Here is a 19,166-nt window from a genome sequence, read left to right on the forward strand (position 1 = left end):
GACACTGTATGAGCATATGAAATGGATCCTCTATATAACATCACAGGATAGTTTTAGAATTTTGGGGAATTAAATGTTTACTTTAAAGATACTCTGGTGGGCTACTCTTTAGCTAAGGCTTTAATGAACATTGCTTACAGAAAACTCTTATATGGATTAAGGTCTATATGTATGATATTCAGGTTTTCAAAAGCATTAAAATATGCATTATAAATGTTCAATATATTTAGGTTTAGCCAACTGTGTCCTGGCTCTTGGATTTGAAAAAATGGAAAGAGGATCTCTTACATCTAAAGTAAGTGTTATAAGAATTTCTGCTGCATTGAGGTAAAATTTAATTTAGGTTGCATATTTTGAAAATGAGTAAGAAGAATCCATCTTTCTCATACATCAACTGGAAGAAGTTTCCATAAGTTCCATCAATCTAGAAATAATGTTCATACCAATAATGCAGATTTTATAATAAGCATAAGGTGGCTTTGGGGGGAGACTAGAAATTTTTTATAAACCTTTAGAAAACTAAGAGTCTTCAGACTTCTGTTCCTCAGGACAGGGGAATACCCAACCATTTTTAATCTATAGTAGGAAGTATCTTGGTATCATTCCCCCAGATGATGTGTTAGGTAATGATATCCAAATGTCTTTTCCCCTCAGTTACCTCAGAAGTATCAATGAAATTAACTTTTCCCACCACTCAGTGATATGTGCTGCTGCTAGAAAAATGTGATTTTTAAAATCAGCTGTGCTTTCAGTTTTCTTCTGTTCATTGCCTAACCCCATGTGAGCAGTATGGCTGAGGTATCATCATTTTTTTCCTCCTTGAATGGCCTGGGGAAACTGTGTCCGTTCAAGGAATGAGCTAGCTGTAGCCTTGTGTCATAAAATATGGTAGGGCAAGTGAATGATTCTAAGCAGAGAAGTGATGGGGGAGGAAGTGCTGGACCCTTCCACTTTTCTCCCCTCCCAGCTCATGTTTCTCTCTGTAGCTTTCTCATTGTCACTACCTGCCCTTCAGTTGACAGCCCAGGTCATTTGCCCCAGGTTCAATGCTATTGGGAAGCAGTTTCCGCACAGCGTTGTGGTGCATTTATGAACTTTCTGGGTTTTCTCCAGTCTTTCTCAAAACTTCTTTACTGCAGTATTTCCCAAAACTTCACAGCAAAGCTTGGATGTTGGCCATGTGGATGTGAAAGTTTAGCTTTTCCCTGCCATGTGGCAGCTGTTCACCCTACCCCTGTCTCTGCATTTCTTCAATGCTTTTTCTCCCTGCCATGAGGGGGACTAGTTTTCTTAATTGGCAACTGAATATTGTTATAGCGATATAACATTATAACTATGTGTCGCGATTCTTTTATTTCCCTAGTTTTATCTTTAAAAAAAAAAAAAAAGCCTTTCCTTTCATTGCGGAGATATAAGCGACAAGGTATGTTTTTTCATGAAAGAGGCTAGAAACTTTTTATGAAAGCTGGGAAGTCAGAGAACCTGATACATGTAACAATGTATTGATATAATGATATTCAGTTGTAGATTAAAAAAAAATATATGAAAAGGCCCCCCAGTGATCGGGTGGGAGCAGCTCCTACCGGCATCCTAGGGCAGGAAGAATGCAGGCGAATCTGCCCTGTGAAAGCTGTGTTGCTGCTGTACTGTATTGGCCACTGCAGTAGCAGTGGGGAAATGACAGAGCCTGTTTCCGTGCAGAAACCATCCTGCAGGGTGAAGGGGGGACTGTAGAAGACTGTTGAAAGAATGAAGCAAGATGCAAATGAAAGCTACAGCTGCTACTAGCAGGTCTTCTTTTCAAGGGACAGCAGCCTCATTAGGGGCTCTCAGGAGTTTAGGCTATTGCTCACTATGCATTGCTCACTGTGAATATCTAAGTAAATATGAATACTATGCTCATTTACTATAAGTTGCCTAGTATTAGAGACAAACTTGAATGGCTGTTTGTGTTCCAGGGCAACTTAAATGTAGCATATATAAGGAACTTTGTTGTTGTTGTTGTTTCTTTACCTTTAAAATTTATTTTTCTAAAAACTGATTACTTCAGATTACCTCATATAGTGGGAGTTCCCCCTTTCACTGCAGCCCACTGAGTACTCTGCAGTTTCGTTCTGGTAGTGGGTCAGTGGAGCTTGAGGAACAGCCTTGGTGTGGCGTGTCAAAAATAAGGCCTAGGAGCTGGAATCCAGGTCTGTTATGCAGCCCGCAAGCAAGTAGAGAAAAGGAGGGGACAGGAGACAGCTCAGGGGGGAGTGGGCGGAGCCACTCTGATTCTGGCTTTAGCATGGCGGAACCCGATGTGGCTTCAGCATGGCTGTCAAGCAGCGTGGGAGCATCTGCCCAGTGCTGCACTGCTGCCTCTCCAGTCCGCCCATATGGGTATTCCTCTACACCCTCTTCCCAGCTCATGGGGCCTTACAGTGAAGGTACACCAACTCGGAGCTTACCAGCTGCTGTCCTTTATTCAGTTTATATCTCTGGTACCTGGCATTATATTTTATGGCACACATGGCCCGGGCTGATGAAGTGACATTTATGTCAGACCTGGCCCTCGTAACTAATGAGTTTGACACCTATGACCTTGAGGGCAAAGTAGAATTCTGCAGTGGGAGGGAGGAATCAGAGGAAATGGCTGTTCTGTGTTCTCAGGGTGGAAGTATTCTTAAGTCTTTGGAACTGCACAATTGAATGTAAGTCAGCATGTGCATATGTGACTGTTCCTTCCAGGAGCGCTGAATAAAAGGGTGGAAATTTTAAATTTGAAGTAGAATGTACTGCCAGAAGATTAAATACTGGAATTGCAAGAAATTTGAAAAATTCAGTTACTCTGTGTTAGTTTAGTGCCTTCTTGAATAGCATCACCAGAGTTAACTAAATTGTAAGCGCTTCTCTTTTTGCTGGGGCATTTCCGTTGGCAGGCTACTGTGATGATGGTCTGATATGGATGTGGTTGTACCCAAGTTAATGAGAGGATTCTCAAAATATTTGTTTCTGTTTTGTCTGATATTAGTTTGCTAAGTATACAAGTGCATTTTAATTTCAGTTCATGGACAGGGAGAATCCAGTGGGCAAGCACGTGGAAGTGATAGTAAACAAATATGGCTTAGCAGCAGCGCCAGTTGCTTCACAGATGTTTGGAAATGCTGGAAAAGAACACATGGAGAAATATGGTACTGTTCATAAGAAAATTGCTATCATATAAGAATATTGTACTTTTCTTTTTCAACATAAGATTAATGTTTTGTATCCTCTATCATTAATAGTAGCAGAGGTGAAGGCCCCTGTATAGAAATATAGACTGAGTTCAGGCTGTGGGATGTGGCTCATATTGAAAGGATCTAGGAATTTGGTTGCTGTGGTTCCTTCATAAATTATGAAATAGGCCTGGGTTAATGTAGTTATGTAGTAACTCTTGAAGTATCCTGAGAACAGAGTTTGAGTCCAGTAGTACCTTTAAGACCAACAAAGTTATATTCTGGGTGTAAGTTTTCATGTGCATTCACACTTCTTCAAGTATCTGCATGCAAATGAAAGCTTATACCCAGAATAAAACTTTGAGGATCTTAAAGATGCCACTGGACTCAAACTTGGTTCTGCTGCTTCAGACCAACACAACTACCCACCTGAATCTATCCTGAGAATTGCAATCAGTAAACTGTCTTGGGTATTGGTTTGAAATGAAGCAAGGATTGTTGATGAAGAACTCAGAATAAAACAATCTTTTGTACTAAGGATTCCAATTAATCTCACACAATGGTAATATTATATCATTTCCCCAATGCAACTTTTTAGGGACCAAAGTAGAACACTTTGCAAAAATTGCATGGAAAAACCATAGCCATTCAACCAACAATCCGTGAGTACAATGTTTTATTCAAAATTCTAGTAAGAATTCAATTTGGGAGGGTGGGAAATTACATTTCTAAGAAACTGTGTAAAACAGTGACTTTCAATGCTGTCATTATTGAAGGATATCTACTTTTAAAAAGATAGAAAATTGCTAGATAGGGGAATCTGGCTATTACCCATCAAAGCCAAATGGAATCTCCATGTTTGGAGACAATGGGTTGGGTCCTGTGGATCTTTTCTGCTCGTGGAGGCATCAGAAGCACTCCACTCATAGAACAGATGGGCAAGAAGCAGCCTAACAGCTCTCTGGATAGAAGGCGCAAACATAGGAAGATCTTTGCCACTTTGTCCTCCTGCAGAGCTCCTGGATGTGTCTGGCAAGTTGTAGTTAGAAAGATTATCTAGATTGACCCTGATCTAGCCAAGCAGTTTTTTGTGTTAAAATGAAACTGTTTTTGATTTTAAAATAGAATACAATACCTTTTGAAATATTAAATTGGCATTTTTATGTTTTTCTTAGGAATTCCCAGTTTCAAAAGGAGTACAGTTTAGAAGAAATCTTACAGTCACACAAGGTTTTTGACTTCTTGACAGTTTTACAGTGTTGGTAAGACTGATGTGTTAGTATTTATGTATGCTCCATGTCTCAGTTGGAAGGATATGCACAGTGCTTCCCCCTGTACATGAAGGCATGTACCCCATCTCTGTATATATCTGCAATGTTACCTATTATATGTAAAAGCCACACTACCATTTTGTTTTAATTTTTCAGGCTGTATGTTTAAGTTGCAAGGAGTTTTGATGGAGCATGGGTCCTGTATCACATACCTACAGGGCATGATCTGGCTGTAATTAGCACTCTTAAGTTTGATTTCAGTGGAATATACTGCATGTTTAATTCTGCCATTGAAAACAATAAGATTGGAAAGTGTTTTAACTATGGCTACATTGTGCCTGTAGATTGTGTGTCTGTGTATTTAAAGACTAGCATCATGGCCCTCAAACACATGTGACATGCAGGTTACGTGTCTTATAACTTCCATTATATGTGAAGTAGCCCTTGTTTGGAGACAAATCAAGGAGATGGAGTCAAGCTCTCTGCCAGTAGATTCCTTCCAGTCCAGCTTCTGACTGGGGTTCGGGACCGAAACAGCTCTGGTCGCTCTGGTTGATGATCTCCAATGACACCTTGATGCAAGCGGGACAGCGCTACTGATCCTGTTGAATCTATCAGCAGCCTTTGGCACAGTAGACCACTTGGTCCTGGTCAACTGCTTAGCCTCCTTGGGGGTGAGAGTTACGCCCTTGAGCTGGTTCTCCTCATTCCTCCAGGGTTGGTCCCAGAGGGTAATCGAAGGTGGAGACAGGTTGTCACCACGAGCTCTAACTTGTGGAGTTCCACAGGGGTTGATTCTCTCCCCAGTGTTATTTAGCATCTATATGTGCCCTCTGTTATTTAACAACTATATGCCCCCCATCAATATGTAGATGACACCTAGCTCTGCCTCTTATTTGAGAATCAGCTGGTGGTTGGAATTCCAGTCTTGGCCTCCTGCCTGGATGCAGTTGGGAAAGGCCAAGGTGAGTTGGGCCACTTCCACACTGTCATTTTTGCTCCTCATTTTTCCCTATTGCTTTGGGGCCCCCCCCCCCCCCTTCCACATGTGTTTTGCTCCCTCTGGGACTACTAGAGAGAGCAAAACACATTTTTTGGGGGGGGGAACCCTGAAGCAATAGAGACAAACAAGACAAAAATGACAGTGCGGAAGTGGCGGTTGAAGTTAAATCAATCTAAGACAGAGGTTGTGTGGCTGGAGAAGCCCAGACTGTCAGGGTGGCCACTTTTGCCAACCCTTGATGGTGGTCCAAATTTCTACGGTCAACTCTCTCTAGAGTTTGAGGGTGTGGCTTGATTTTTGCTCTCCATGGACAAATGTAACCTTGGTGACAAAGACTTGTGTTTTACCGTTTATGCTGGGCCTGCCAGCTAGTTCCCTATCTGTCTCAGGTGGGCCTTGCCACAGTAATTCATGCAACCGTCACCTCAAGACTAGACTACTGAAATGCACTCAACACAGGGCTACCTGCAAGTGGTTTAGAATGCAGCTGTCAGATTGCTGACAGGAGCATCCCAGTAAGTGCCTATAACCCCTATCCTACGGCAGCTGCACTGGCTCCCAATTTGTTTTCAGTGCCAATTCAAAGTGTTGGTACTTATCTTTAAAGCCTTAAATGGCCTGAGACCCTCATACCTTTGGAACTGCCTCTCCCATCTTAATCCTCCCTGACTTTTCCAATCTTCGTATCAGAATTTATTGGAGGTCCCTGGTTCACAAATGGTCTGCCTTGTGTGAACAAGGGTGAGGGCCTTCTCAGCAGTGGCCACTGTCGTGTGGAACCAGCTGCCTGAAGAGGTGTGTGCTTTGTGGGACCTCCCTAGGTTCCACATGGAATTCAAGGCCTTACTTTTTTGTGCGGTCTTTGTGCAATTGTGATCCATCAGGCAGCTGGTAAATTATGCTCCAGCTGTGTCTTCACCATCCATGCATCCTACCCTGCTTGATAGTGGATAGATTTTGACCGGGATAGGTTTTTAATAATTTTATATTTATAAAGTTTATTTATTGTGTTGTTTGTACTGTTTTATTGGGTGTATTTTATATGTGATTAGCCGCTTCGAGTCCCATTCAGGGGAGAGGGACAGGATATAAATTTTATAACACAAATAATAAACAAATAAAGTTTCTGCTATGCCGCGTAAAACCAGACAATCTTTCTGTGACTTTGAAGTGCTCTCTGTGACAAAGCACGTTAGATCCTATGATCTGTCAGCTGAAATCATTGGCTGTTGCATTTCATCCCAGCTTTCCCCTCCTCCTAGCATCCAGGTCTGATGGGAAAACTTATTAGAGAGGTTGCAGGACCTGTGTGGAATAATCACTGTGCAAGTTTGGAGGCTGCAGTGGGGCTGAGAGGGATGGAATAGCTCCTGTGTAGCTGTTTCTCAACATGATTCTGCAAGCCCAAGAATAAACTTCCTAATGTTAGGAGTAGCTGCTGTGGGAAGGTGAGACCTGGGGAAATCTGGCATTCTTGCATGGACCTTGCGAAGGTTCTTGCACCCAACCCAATATTTAGAACGTCTGGAGTAAAACTTTTAATAAATTTATATCACGAACAATATTTACTTAATTCAAGTATGTTCATTTTATGTCTTCAGTTTTTATTTCAATGCAATGTCATTATTCTCCTTTGGGCTAATTGGCAACTTCTGTTTTGCTCATCTTGCATTTTCATTACACATTTCTCTTCTTCAGCAAAAAAATGAAATGATTGAATAACTTGTAATTTTTATATCTCTTAGTCCAACATCTGATGGTGCAGCAGCTGCAATACTGGCTAGTGAAGAATTTGTGAGGAATAATGGATTAGAGTCAAAAGCTGTTGAAATTGTGGCTCAAGAGATGACTACTGATTTTCCAAGCTCTTTTGAAGAAAATAGCTGTATTAAAGCAGTAAGATGTATATTTAATCTGTGCATTTGGCTACACTGGTACTTGCATTCAATAAGTGTGTTAGAGCCTTCTCTCTCTTTTTTTTTTTTTTTAAAAAAAAGGTATTTGCAAATGTCACACAAGGTGCTGGCAACCACCTACAAGATCACTGTTATTATTCTGTGTGATAGCTGTGCCTTTGACTCATGGGGATTTATGTGATGGGAAGAGCAGTATTACTCATATTGATCAGTTCAGTTATAGAGCCATGCTCCGAATCCAACTGTAGAGTTCATGCATTGTTAAGGGGAACATAGGTAGATAGCTATGGGAAACAACCTATGTTGCTTCTACTGAGTTGATTGCGCTCTTGCTTGAAAAGGAATTTGGTTCTTTACACAAGTAGCAGAATATTTTGTGTTATGTATTGTCAGTTTCAATGCATTTATTATAGCTGTGATTAATAAAAGTTCAACAGAAAATGTGCCAATCTCATATGAAGGCATGGAGATTGTCTACTACTGGATGACGTAAACAGTCTTTTGTGCATTGCCTGCTGGTACTTAGGCTCCAAAAGCATATTGACCAGACAGTGTGCAAAGTCAGATAAATTCCTTTCCAGATCTTCTGCGCAGCCATGAGCTTGTATCAGCTCATCCTGTTCAGGCCAGTTCACTTCTGGTTTGGCCTAAATCCCTTCCAGTTGACCCAGGTGTTGCCTGGGTCTTACAGGTGACAGCATGCCACAATACTCTATAATTATATCTATCATAACTCTTCAGTTAAAATACTATCAGCCTTCAGTTTTCAGTAATGTATTTATTGTAATAATGTGTCTAGTGCTTAATGACGGTTAAACAAATGCATTTGTAGATAAGGCTCTCTTGATATTGTAAATTATGAAATGTGCAGCAAGGCTTTTGGATCTTACAATACAAGCAAGTCAAATACATTGAGTTACGGTTTGTTGTTAATAGGTTGGCTATGATATGACTAAGGAGGCTGCCAAAAGATGTTTTTCAAAAGCAGGCCTGAAACCTGAAGATGTGGATGTGATTGAACTTCATGATTGTTTCTCAGCTAATGAACTAATCACTTATGAAGCTCTGGGACTTTGTCCTGAAGGTATTATTTAATTCAGATAAATTTTTAAACCTTTATAGACACTTTGGTCACAGCACAGTGTGCTTAAGCTTCTGATTTTTGTGTTCCAAATAGAACAGCAGTTTGCAGGTCTCTCTCTAGTACTATAGTTATAATTTGCCTTGTAGAAACCAAGGCATTTATACCTTAAATTTCATAAACATTGTCTGGTTCTGCAGTCCAGTTCTCTTCAGCCAGTCCAGTGCCCTATACAGCAGGCTGCTTACCTGCTCTTTTTAAGGCCTCAGCTGTGGAAAGGGAGGGGGTTCGAGATTCATCCCATCCTCCTCCTTTCCCCCACCTGGCTGCTCTGCTGCCTGGAGCCTTGTCAGCGTCTCCCTGACTTTTGAAGGCCAGACTAAAAAAGCAGGTAGGGCCACCCACAACTTCCTGGCTCTCTCACAGGAGGGCCAACCCCTCCCCCAAGAGCTGGAATGCTGATTGAACAGTAGCTCTAGCCTCCTACATCCTTCTTTTAACCCCTTTGTTCCTTATTTAGCCCCATAATTGCCCTCCTGATCCCAGTTCCTTTGCTGGGCCAGGTCTCTGAGTTGCTGGCTGCTGGCCAAGTAGTCAGTGGGGCTCCTACCATGGCTGGAACACTACTGCCTAATGAGGTGACCAGCTGCTGCCCCCCAGTGGCTCTGCTCTGTCCCTAGTGGGAGTCAGGAAACCCCCAGCGCATATACCAAATGGTTTGCTAAATTATACGTTTTATGTTGTTAAAGTAAGTATTGCATCTCTCTCAGGTTTTCCAAAATGTTCTTGTTTTTTCAAGGAAAGACTTTTTTCCCATGGCTTCAAAATTTCCAGAAATGTTATATCTCTAGTGAGCTTGCCAGCTTGGTGGATAACACTAAAACTGTTCAAGATGGAGAAATCCAAAGGAAATAAAAAAACCACACATCACTTACATAGTTATTCATGCAGATCACATTAAGATCAGTGTAATGTGGAGCACATAACTTCATAGGATACACCAAGAGATCTCTTTCTAATGTAAATGTAATGGAAATTCCTTTGTCCAGCACTAAAAGTTGTTTGGAGTTAATGAGAAAAAATTGTTTAGACATTGGGTTTTTTTTTAAGCTTAGAGTATGTTTGTTTATCCCTGTTATAAAAAAGAAGCCTCTCTGCTGCTGAAGGTGAATCATGTTTAAATGGGTAGCTTGTTCTCCAGTTACTTTTATATGAGGACTGTGTATCTGTGTTGATCTCAAGCAGATCTCTTGAGAGGCGGCCTAGAAATTTAATAAATAGTATGATAGAAAAGATGAATCCTGGTAGTAGGATTCATACAAAGCCTCGTAACATGTTATGCACACATGCTTGGAACAAAAGACGAATGGCAGCTGTGGCGAGTGGCTGTTTGCAGTTGAAGGGAACACATAGATATGTGATGTTCTCTCCTTATCTGCCACTTGTTTATTTCAAATTGGCTCCACCAAGTCATTTTTCCCTTGTAGGATTCGATACATGATTTGAAATGGTAATAAGGTCTGGAACAATTTAAGTATACCTGTTTCCCCTCTGGAGCCTTCCCTGCTGAAGCTGCTTTCCCCAAGGAAAAGCTGTTGCTGTTGCTGTTTTGTTTTTGGTTAGGTTTTTGTTGCTGGGTTGTTTTGAACATGTTTAGTGGAAGAGATCAAGTTCCAAGAGATCAAGAGATTTAGTTCCAAGAATAAAATGAACTGTGAAATCCCAGAGTATATACTTCAAAATAGTCACTGCATCATTGCCATGATGGCTAATGGGTTGTTTCCAAGTACTGTTTGTTAATGAAGCACTAGTTAGTACATTTAACATACATTTAGGACTTCCCAGCATTTTTCTTTATTGAGGGAGAGGAAATGGCAGACAGTACCATGAATTGAAGCATGCATTGAAATCTGACTATGCATGTTGAACATGTTTCATTCCTTTCAACTTAATAATAACTATTTACAGAGCATCTAAGGGAGGCATCTGTAATAATTAGAGAATCGAGGGATTTTATATTGCTAATCGTGAATAGTCTTTTTCCTCTCTTTTTTAAAGGCAAGGCTGGTGAGCTAATTGAAAGAGGAGATAATACTTATGGTGGAAAATGGGTCATAAATCCAAGTGGTGGCTTGATTTCAAAAGGGCATCCACTGGGTGCTACAGGTACTTCCTTAAAGGCTTTTATCTTTTTCTATTGATTTTAGCATCTGCAGGTAGGAAATATGATATACTTTAAAAAAACAGCAGAGAATGTGGGAGATCTTCTTTTGGTGTAACACTGTGATCAGCAACTTCTAGATTTTGTGATTTTGATGGGAGCAGGGGGAGAAAGTATGACAGGCAACATTCTGCAAGCATTCCTAAAGTACGTTGCCTTTGCATCCTCTTCTCTTTCTCCTTACTTCAGGAGTCAGCATGTGGTGGGGAGGAGTGGAATGCCTTGGCCTGGCAAATGGTAGAGTAGGCAACATCCCCTTAGGATAAGATTACTGATTGCTAAACAGGATTTTTAATTGTTTAGGGCTGCTTTCTGCATCAGCATTTCCAACACAAAGATAAATTAGAATGCAGCATGAGTCTCTCTCTCTTTCCTTGTCCTGAGTGTATTAGATAGCCACTAGTCACTGCGTATATTGACTGCTTGACTGATATACTGCCAAGGAGAAAATACATGCTGTATATTAAACACTGAAGTGTATGCTGTTGGTCGTACATGGAGATTGCTTTCCTCCTAAAACTGTTGCATGCACCACTTCGTATGATTGTTAAACTCATTGAACAAACGTTATGGTTCTTGTCATATTTAATCAGTTAGTGCTTGGGGAATGACAGAGGATGCCTCAAGGAAGTATCATCTCTCTACGGTGTCACTGATGACTTCATTTAGTATGCTAATGATAAAGCTGTTGAATAAGTTCTTTCATTTGTTTAGATTAACCAAATTCCACATCACTCTTTTATGACCATCCTGAATTATACTTCAGTGTAAGCACAAGAGATTAATATTTGTTTTTGTGATAGTCTCATTAATCAACTCAGTCCTATGGCCATCAGCTCACATGGTCCACATATAATCAGTCATTCATACAGGGAATATTAGGGAACAGTGAAACCACGATAGATTTGCTGTAATCTTAAATATTCAGTAGCCATGAGTGACCCTTGCCTCTAAGTGTGCCTAAGTTTGTGTTTGTATGGAAAACTGTTTTAATCCTTTTTTAATCCTATTTTAAAACCAGAGTATGCTGTGAGCGTATCTATCACCAAGAAGTTTATATATAAATGGAGACAATTTTTTAAAAAATAGGTACTGCTTATTTTTCTGTGCCTGAAGATAGAACTTGAATACCTGTGCCTGCTTAGGAAGTTCCTGCAAGAGTTTCTTCAGAGACCCAAAGAAAATGTCGGAGGGATAGTCATGTTTGTCTGGATACAGTAAAAAACAATGAAGAGTCTGGCAGCGCCTCTGACAGAGCTATGCCAGCCTTACCATGTGTGGGTTAGAGTGCATCAGCTACATGAAATGTTATCCTTAGCGGAGTATTTTTTATATTTAGTTTTACACACACTCATTCATGCACAAGGAGACATGTAGGGTATAGTTGTAGACCATACACTTGTGCCACAATAAAGCTGTTACCGTAAAGTGCCTGAATTCCATTTTTGGTGAATTAAAACATGCAGTTATAACTTCTTGGTAACAAGCAGCAGTATGGGTGTCTGTAGAAATCCAAACATTGGGATCATTGGTATCATATAACTAGTATTGTGTCCCATTGGGTTGTGGCTCATGTTTCTTAAATAGTAGTCCTCCATGCTATGTGGCAGACCACTTATGAATTGGGAAAAAGTTTCCAAAGCAGTTTGTGATATGGCACGTGGCTTTACTGTTCAAAGGAAAATAACATAAAATGCCATTAGATTTGTCAAGTGGTCCTAAAGTGGCTATTAGGATCAGAGATGAAATCTTTAGAGCATGAAAAATAGGCATATGTTAAAGTGTATATGCTTGAAACCTATATTCACTGTCATTGCTTCCTCCTGTTCTTTAAGTTTTCTCTTTCCTTATGATTGCATCAGCCTGGCCTTATTACTCATAATAATGGCTTTCAAGTCACCACCCTTGGAGTGATCCTGAGAGTTTTAGTTCCATACCCACCAATTAAGTTTAGTTCTTACAAGACTGAATTGAGCATTTCTTTTCCAAATGGCTTCAGGAGAATTTTCTCTTGTGTGAGTTAGGAGGCTTCATATGGTTGAGAAGTACACATGGGAAACCTTTTCAGCAGTAAGGCCAGAGCAACCACGGAACCTTTATCATTGGTTGAAAAGCTGAAGACAATTTGTATAATCAGTTGCATGACATTAACTCAACTGGAATGCTTTTTGAACATCATGGATGGGAGACAAATCTGTTTATCCAGCAGTATATCGAATTTGAAATTGCCATTTTTTAAAGATATGCTTAACTAATCTTCAGAATCTTGACTGTTGATGATGATACAATTTAGGTTGTTTCTGACCTTCTCTCTCCATCCACTCCCCATTCCACTCAGATAGCTCTGCAACCATGCATACTAAAACCAAAGCTGCTCATAATTGACATGCTGACTGTATTTTGCCCACCGTTCCTGGGCCAGAATCACATGGATTTGGAGTGCATTGGGTTCTTGTTCTGTGCTCTTATCCAGTCTTAATAATTCCTCTAGGAAGTTGCAAGAAATTAAAATTATACTAATGATCGGTCATGGCTTAAAAATACTGAACCTTAAGATCAAAGTCATTTATTAACTACCTTGAATTGTTCTTACTGATTGCTCACATAGAAGACTTTGTTCTGTTGGTTACTCTTGTTGAGCTGGTAAGTAATCTGGATATTGAGAGTTCAAGTGGTGGGTGAGTTCCAGTGTCAAGGATTCTATTCAGATTAGAAGTTTGGATTTAGTTTTTTTCATTCCTTTAATTCAGTGTGCGTGATAATGTCCATGTCTTATGTTGGCTTTTATCCCAGAAGCTGCCTTGAGTGTTGGAAAGATAAGAGAACTTTAAAAAATAAATAAAAATAAAGGACTGTTTGGTCAAAGTGACACAATCTTCGACAGTGCAGAAAGCTCATTGTCATTCTCTAGCCAGCAACAGGTTTTTAGCACTAAGGCTGTAGATGGAATGATTTCTGTACAGACAAAATTCTTCCCCCCAACACACACGACTTTGGATTGGATCCAAAGATGGGTTTCCACTCGGTGTAAAGATTTTCTGTCATTATAAAACTCTTCCATTAGCGGGGGTGGGGGGGGGACGGGACGACACGACCTCCACTGATTTTCCCTGTCTGAATTCAGACCTTTGGTTTGTTCCCTGTACCCTAGGAGCAGCACTTTGGCTAGTTTGTGTGTGTTTTGGAGGGGGGCAGTTCTGTTAGTGTAGCTCTGCGGATAGTACTCTAGATCCATTCCCTTGTTTTGCAGGTGATGCTGGGAGCTAAGGTACATAGTATTTACAGATATTTGTTTAAATCAAGCCAAAGCATAAGGAGTTGTTTGCCAGTACTGAGAAACTGATACAAATCTCTGAGAAAATCATTGTTGTGTGATTGAGATATAATAGCACAATGAGTCTGTGCTATGCATTGAGCTTCCTAAAGAGGCTTACCTCAAGCCAAAACCCACCGTTGCTCAGAACACACCTTGTGAGGGAATTCCTTGTGAACGAAATACATTCCTTGTGAGGGAAAGATTGTAAGAAAATCCACAAGGCATCAACATCTGGTGGTGTAAATTGGATTGTTATGGCTTTTAATTGGTTTTAGTGTGACATTACTTAGGGTTGCCAGCCTCCAGGTGGGGCCTGGAGATCTCCCACTTTTACAACTGATCATCAGCTGACAGAGATCAGCTCCACTGGAGAAAATGGCTGCTTTGGAGCTCGGACTCTAGCATTGTACCATGCCGAGGTCCCTCCCCAAACCCCTCCTCCTGGATCCACCCCCAAAATCTTCAGGTATTTTCCAACCCAGACCTGACAACCCTATTACTACAAAATAAAACACAATAAAGTTTGTAAATTGCCTTGAAAATCTGAAAATATGGAGATACTAGAAGCTTTCGGTGTGACACAGCTTGATGACACTTTGTCCTTGTGTTAATTGACACTGGGTTCCTTAAAAAATTATAGCAGAAAATATTCAAACTCTATAGCAAAAAGTCCTCTGTAGAGAAATCTGGGAAATCAAACAATCCGTTTGCAGCTATTATTTTTTTTGCTTTAAAAGAGCACAGAATGCTAATTCCTCTATTCATACATCACACTTGAATGTTTCTTTTAACCTGAAATATTTGTCTTGATGTTTGATTCCAATTAACTTGCCATTCCCTTTCACCTCCTTTCTTAAGGGCTGGGCATAAGAGAATGACGCTGCTCTTGAAATAGAGGCTGATCTATATACTCTGTGTTTGATGTATTAGGTCTGGCTCAGTGTGCTGAACTCTGCTGGCAGCTAAGAGGAGAAGCCGGAAAGAGGCAAGTTCCCAGTGCAAAGCTTGCTTTGCAGCATAACCTAGGCCTTGGCGGTGCTGCAGTGGTGTCCCTGTACAGGATGGGCTTTCCTGAAGCTGCAAGGTGAGCTGTTACGTCTCTTTGTACAAACAATTTGTCCATACCTCTGAAGGAGCACTAGTTTAAGTGTGCTAATCTCTGTTTTGTATATGGTCCTATACACGAGTGCCACTTAATGACTATATATAGTTGTTCAACTATAATGTGATCTTAAATTACTTTCCTTGCCTTAATACCAAACTAAAAAATAAGTTGTTGGGAAATCCTCTTGTTGCTTTAGAGCAGGGGAGAATGTTGGTTTTCAAAGAAAGGCTTTACTCAGCATTTTCTAAAGGATAACTACTCTAATTTCTGCAGCTGCTGGAAACTTTCATGGTGGTTTTGGACAGGGTTAGAAGACATTGTGGTTTTTGTTCCCCTTCTGTGTTTCTCCTTCCATGGGGTTTTCCCTGAAAGTAAACAACCGTTAAAGGAATGTGCAAAATTAATAGTTACAAAATTGAGAGAAGTAAAAACAGGCAATGTTTTTCAAAACAGAGGTTTTAAGCCTGATGCCTCTAATTTCACAGTAACTACTTATACACCGCAAATAAGCCCCCCCCCCTCCCAGTCTGGTGTTCTTTTTATATTTGGAAGTTGTCTTTTCAAACAACCCCATTTTCTTGCATTTTCAACTTTTAATTAGAAGTCTTTTATGACTAACAAGAGTTTAATGCTTTGTTAGTATACATTCTTGCTGACACTGAGGAGGGTGACTGGTATTTTTCTCTTAAATAAGAGTTGAGGTTTTCTTTAATTATGTATTTAAACAAAGTTTGGTAGAGACAACTAAGGGCCTTAAAAGAGGCTCTCCAGGCAATAAGTGGTTTGGGGGAAGTTTCCGTAAAACATCAAAGCAGATTTAGAGATGTTTAATTCATGTGAGTGTGAGAGAGCAACTCTGATAGCCATCAACTTAATGAAAGGTATAGCAAAGACTATTAGGGTTTGCCTGTTTCAGGGGTGGGGAACCCTTATGTGTGGGAGTTGCTGCTATTTGCAAAGTACTGTGAGCAAAGAGATACATTTGCACCCCATTAATGTGTACGTTTGTGCATTCACTTATGCAGTTTGTCATATCTCCATAATCTGCAAATCATTTCAAGCTGGGGCAGTGAACTATACTCACAAGGAATTTGAGAAACTTGCCAGTTTTTCAGTTCTGGAATACCACACTAATGCCTCACCTTTATTAATTCTCAGATTGTACCTGTTTTTTAATGAGCCAGAGTGGTAATGGTTTTTCACAGTAGAGTTTAGGTGGCTTGGATGTGCACATGAGGCTCCAGAATGAAAATTAAGACAAGGTATACCATTATGGTGTTTGTAGCCTAAAGTTGTATATTGGGAGACAGGAGCAGAAGAGTTAGTGAACTCGTCTGTGGAGGAAAGTAAGTTGTCAGGAGAGACTCAAAATGTAAAGATGGAGATATAAGTAAATAAATAAATACAAAATGTTTGTATCCTGAAGTCTCAGTCACTCCATTTCCAAGTTGGCTAACTCTCATAAAACAATCCGTACATACCATGATGAGTATCTGAAACCCTGAAGTATAAACAGTGTAACAAGCAACAGAGTAAAAATTAACATTAGCCACATTACTAAACTATCTTCTAGTTAAACTAATAACTAGTTAGTCCCAGTCTCCATACTGTTTTTAGCAATCAGGGATGTATAATAATTGATGTATTAATTATAATAACATAAGAAAGCTTCCTGCTAGATCACACAAGTGGTCCATCTATTCCAGCATTCTGTTTCACACAGTGGCCAAATGGCCATGGAAGGCTGGTATACAGGACACAGAACTTGAGGTCTTCCCCTGGTCATAACACTGACGTCCAGATGGTTTTTGCCTCTGTATCTGGAGGTTTTGCAAATATGTCTAATCCCCTTTCAAAGCCATCTATGCTTGCAATCACTATATCCACTGGCAGTATATTCTGTGGTTTAATTACTTGTTGACTAAAGAGGTGTTTTCTTTGGTCTGTTCTGAATGTATTGCCCATCAGCTTCATTAGGTGTCCGCATGTGGTAGTATTATGAGAGGTAGAAAATGTAAAAATTCTGGTTGGAGTTCTCATTTTATAGCTGTGAAACATAGCCACCTTTCACCTATTTTCACCCAACAGAAATAACACAACAACCTCAGTTGCATAACCGAGCTAAATGATCAGATAAAAGTAATTGTGCAATTTGGTGATGGAGTAGCCACTGTGGAAAAATAAGGTCACTATAAGCAAAACTGTCATAAAGTTGACTTCTATGTTTTTGAAAGGAACTAAGACATAACATTTTGACATTTATTTATTTATTCACTTTACTGTCCACCTTTCTTGTTGAGACCCAAGGCAGATTACAAAATTTAAAACAATGTAATATGGACAGTATAAAACATGTAATAAACAGTGTATGAAGAAGAGGAGGGGGAGAGGTAGGGATTTATACCCCGCTCTTCACTACCCAAGGGAGTCTCAGAGTGGCTTACAAATTCCTTTCCCTTCCCCTCCACACAACAGACACCCTGTGAGGTAGGTGCGGCTGAGAGAGCTCTGACAGAAACTGCTCTTTTTCACGAACAGCTGTGCCAAAGCTATGGCTTGGCCAAGGTCATCCGGCAGGTGCAAGTGGAGGAGTGGGGAATCAAACCCGGTTCTCCCAGATTAGAGTCTGCGCACTTAACCACTATGCCAGACTGTCTCTCAAAGATACTTTGTAAAACTATGAACATAAAACCATGAAAACAGTAAAATTGTAGGACATGGCATACAATAAATGCAAAAGGCAGGATTACAGAAATTAGGAAACAGTGCAATAAAAACAAACAATGCATACCATAAACAGTTCTTTAAACTATAGCCCTTGTTCCTTTGTATAAGCGTCGTCCTGAAAATTCCATTTTATACATTCTGTGCACTGAATGCATTCATACATGCATGCATACATTCTGTACAATGATAGATGGGTGGGTGTTTTCCTGACATCCTCGGGTAGGCCACTATGCATGGGAGGCCTAATCCTTACTTAGTCATATAGTTCACCTTGGGCAAGTACCTCTCAATCACTCTCATAGGATTTGTGAAAGGATGAAACATCAAAGAAACAGTTTCCAGAGGGGTAGCTGTGTGGGCTTTGAAGTGCCATGCAGCTCTTTGTTGTTTTGGCTATAGCAGAGACTGACTCATTTATTATGCTTTCATGGCTCAAAACCTGTTTCAGCAGATGGTCAAAGTCAGTTGGTAGAGACCCAACTGACCCAATTTTGTCCTCTCTCTTCAGTGTAGTGTACTGGTTAGAGCATCAGAATAGGCTTGGAGGAGACCCAGGTTTAAAGCTCCACATGCTGGGCCAGACATTCTCTCTCAGCCTAACCTACCTGGCAGGGGCTGCAGTGCTGATAGCATTTGGGGAGGGGAATAAATACTCTTATGCTGCAATAAACTTGCTATTCCTTATGTCACAATGAAAAACTCTTGTAGCATCTTAAAAATATTGCCCATTCTGATTGCCACCCTAGCTATAGAGTGGAAAGTAGACTATTCCAAAAATACTAATCTAGTTAGATCTCCCTATCTTTCAGTAATTCCAGAATAACTTCTGTCATTGCAGATGTCGGCAAATCCAAGCTGTTCCTACCAACGCAGCTGTTGATGGGTTTAAGGCAAGTCTTGTCTTCAAAGAAATTGAAAAGAAACTCCAAGAGGTACAGAACTTGATAAAACAATCTTAAGCAATAGAAAAATTAGAATATTGGATTAACTTTCAAAATAGTGAATCTTGTTATGTTGTAGGAATGGAGCGACAACTACTGCAGCACCTTTGTTTCTAAATCTGTTAGCCCGTTCGTGGGGAGGCCGGGGTATAAATTGAATTAATAAAACAAACAAAAATAAAATTTGTGTTTTTCCTTCCAGTGATCTGTATCCATCCCTTTATGTGGTTGGCTGCGTTCAGTAGCAGTTCACTTCTTCCTTCTTCCTTCTCCACCCAAGAGCTGGAGCAACTAATGGTTCTCCCTGCCAGGCAACTTGAGAAACAGCACACCAAGTTGCACATGCTCAGTAGAAAGACCTTGAATTTGGAGAGTGATGGAGGAAAGA

The 19,166-nt window shown here is 40.3% G+C and overlaps 1 protein-coding gene across 1 annotated transcript in view; it reads left to right on the forward strand.

Annotated features, from left to right (window-relative positions):
• SCP2 (sterol carrier protein 2) overlaps nt 1-19,166 on the forward strand; it is a 35,833-nt gene that overhangs the window by 7,282 nt on the left and 9,385 nt on the right. The window contains exons 5-13 of the mRNA XM_015423280.1: nt 231-295; nt 3,047-3,173; nt 3,796-3,859; nt 4,373-4,459; nt 7,217-7,367; nt 8,324-8,471; nt 10,527-10,634; nt 14,936-15,089; nt 18,676-18,769. Coding sequence (XP_015278766.1) covers nt 231-295; nt 3,047-3,173; nt 3,796-3,859; nt 4,373-4,459; nt 7,217-7,367; nt 8,324-8,471; nt 10,527-10,634; nt 14,936-15,089; nt 18,676-18,769 — 998 coding nt within the window. The remainder of the gene's footprint in view (nt 1-230; nt 296-3,046; nt 3,174-3,795; nt 3,860-4,372; nt 4,460-7,216; nt 7,368-8,323; nt 8,472-10,526; nt 10,635-14,935; nt 15,090-18,675; nt 18,770-19,166) is intronic.

The sequence above is a fragment of the Gekko japonicus genome, unplaced genomic scaffold, assembly GCF_001447785.1.
Source record: "Gekko japonicus isolate JY-2015 unplaced genomic scaffold, Gekko_japonicus_V1.1 scaffold1079, whole genome shotgun sequence".
NCBI classification, from domain to species: domain Eukaryota; kingdom Metazoa; phylum Chordata; class Lepidosauria; order Squamata; family Gekkonidae; genus Gekko; species Gekko japonicus.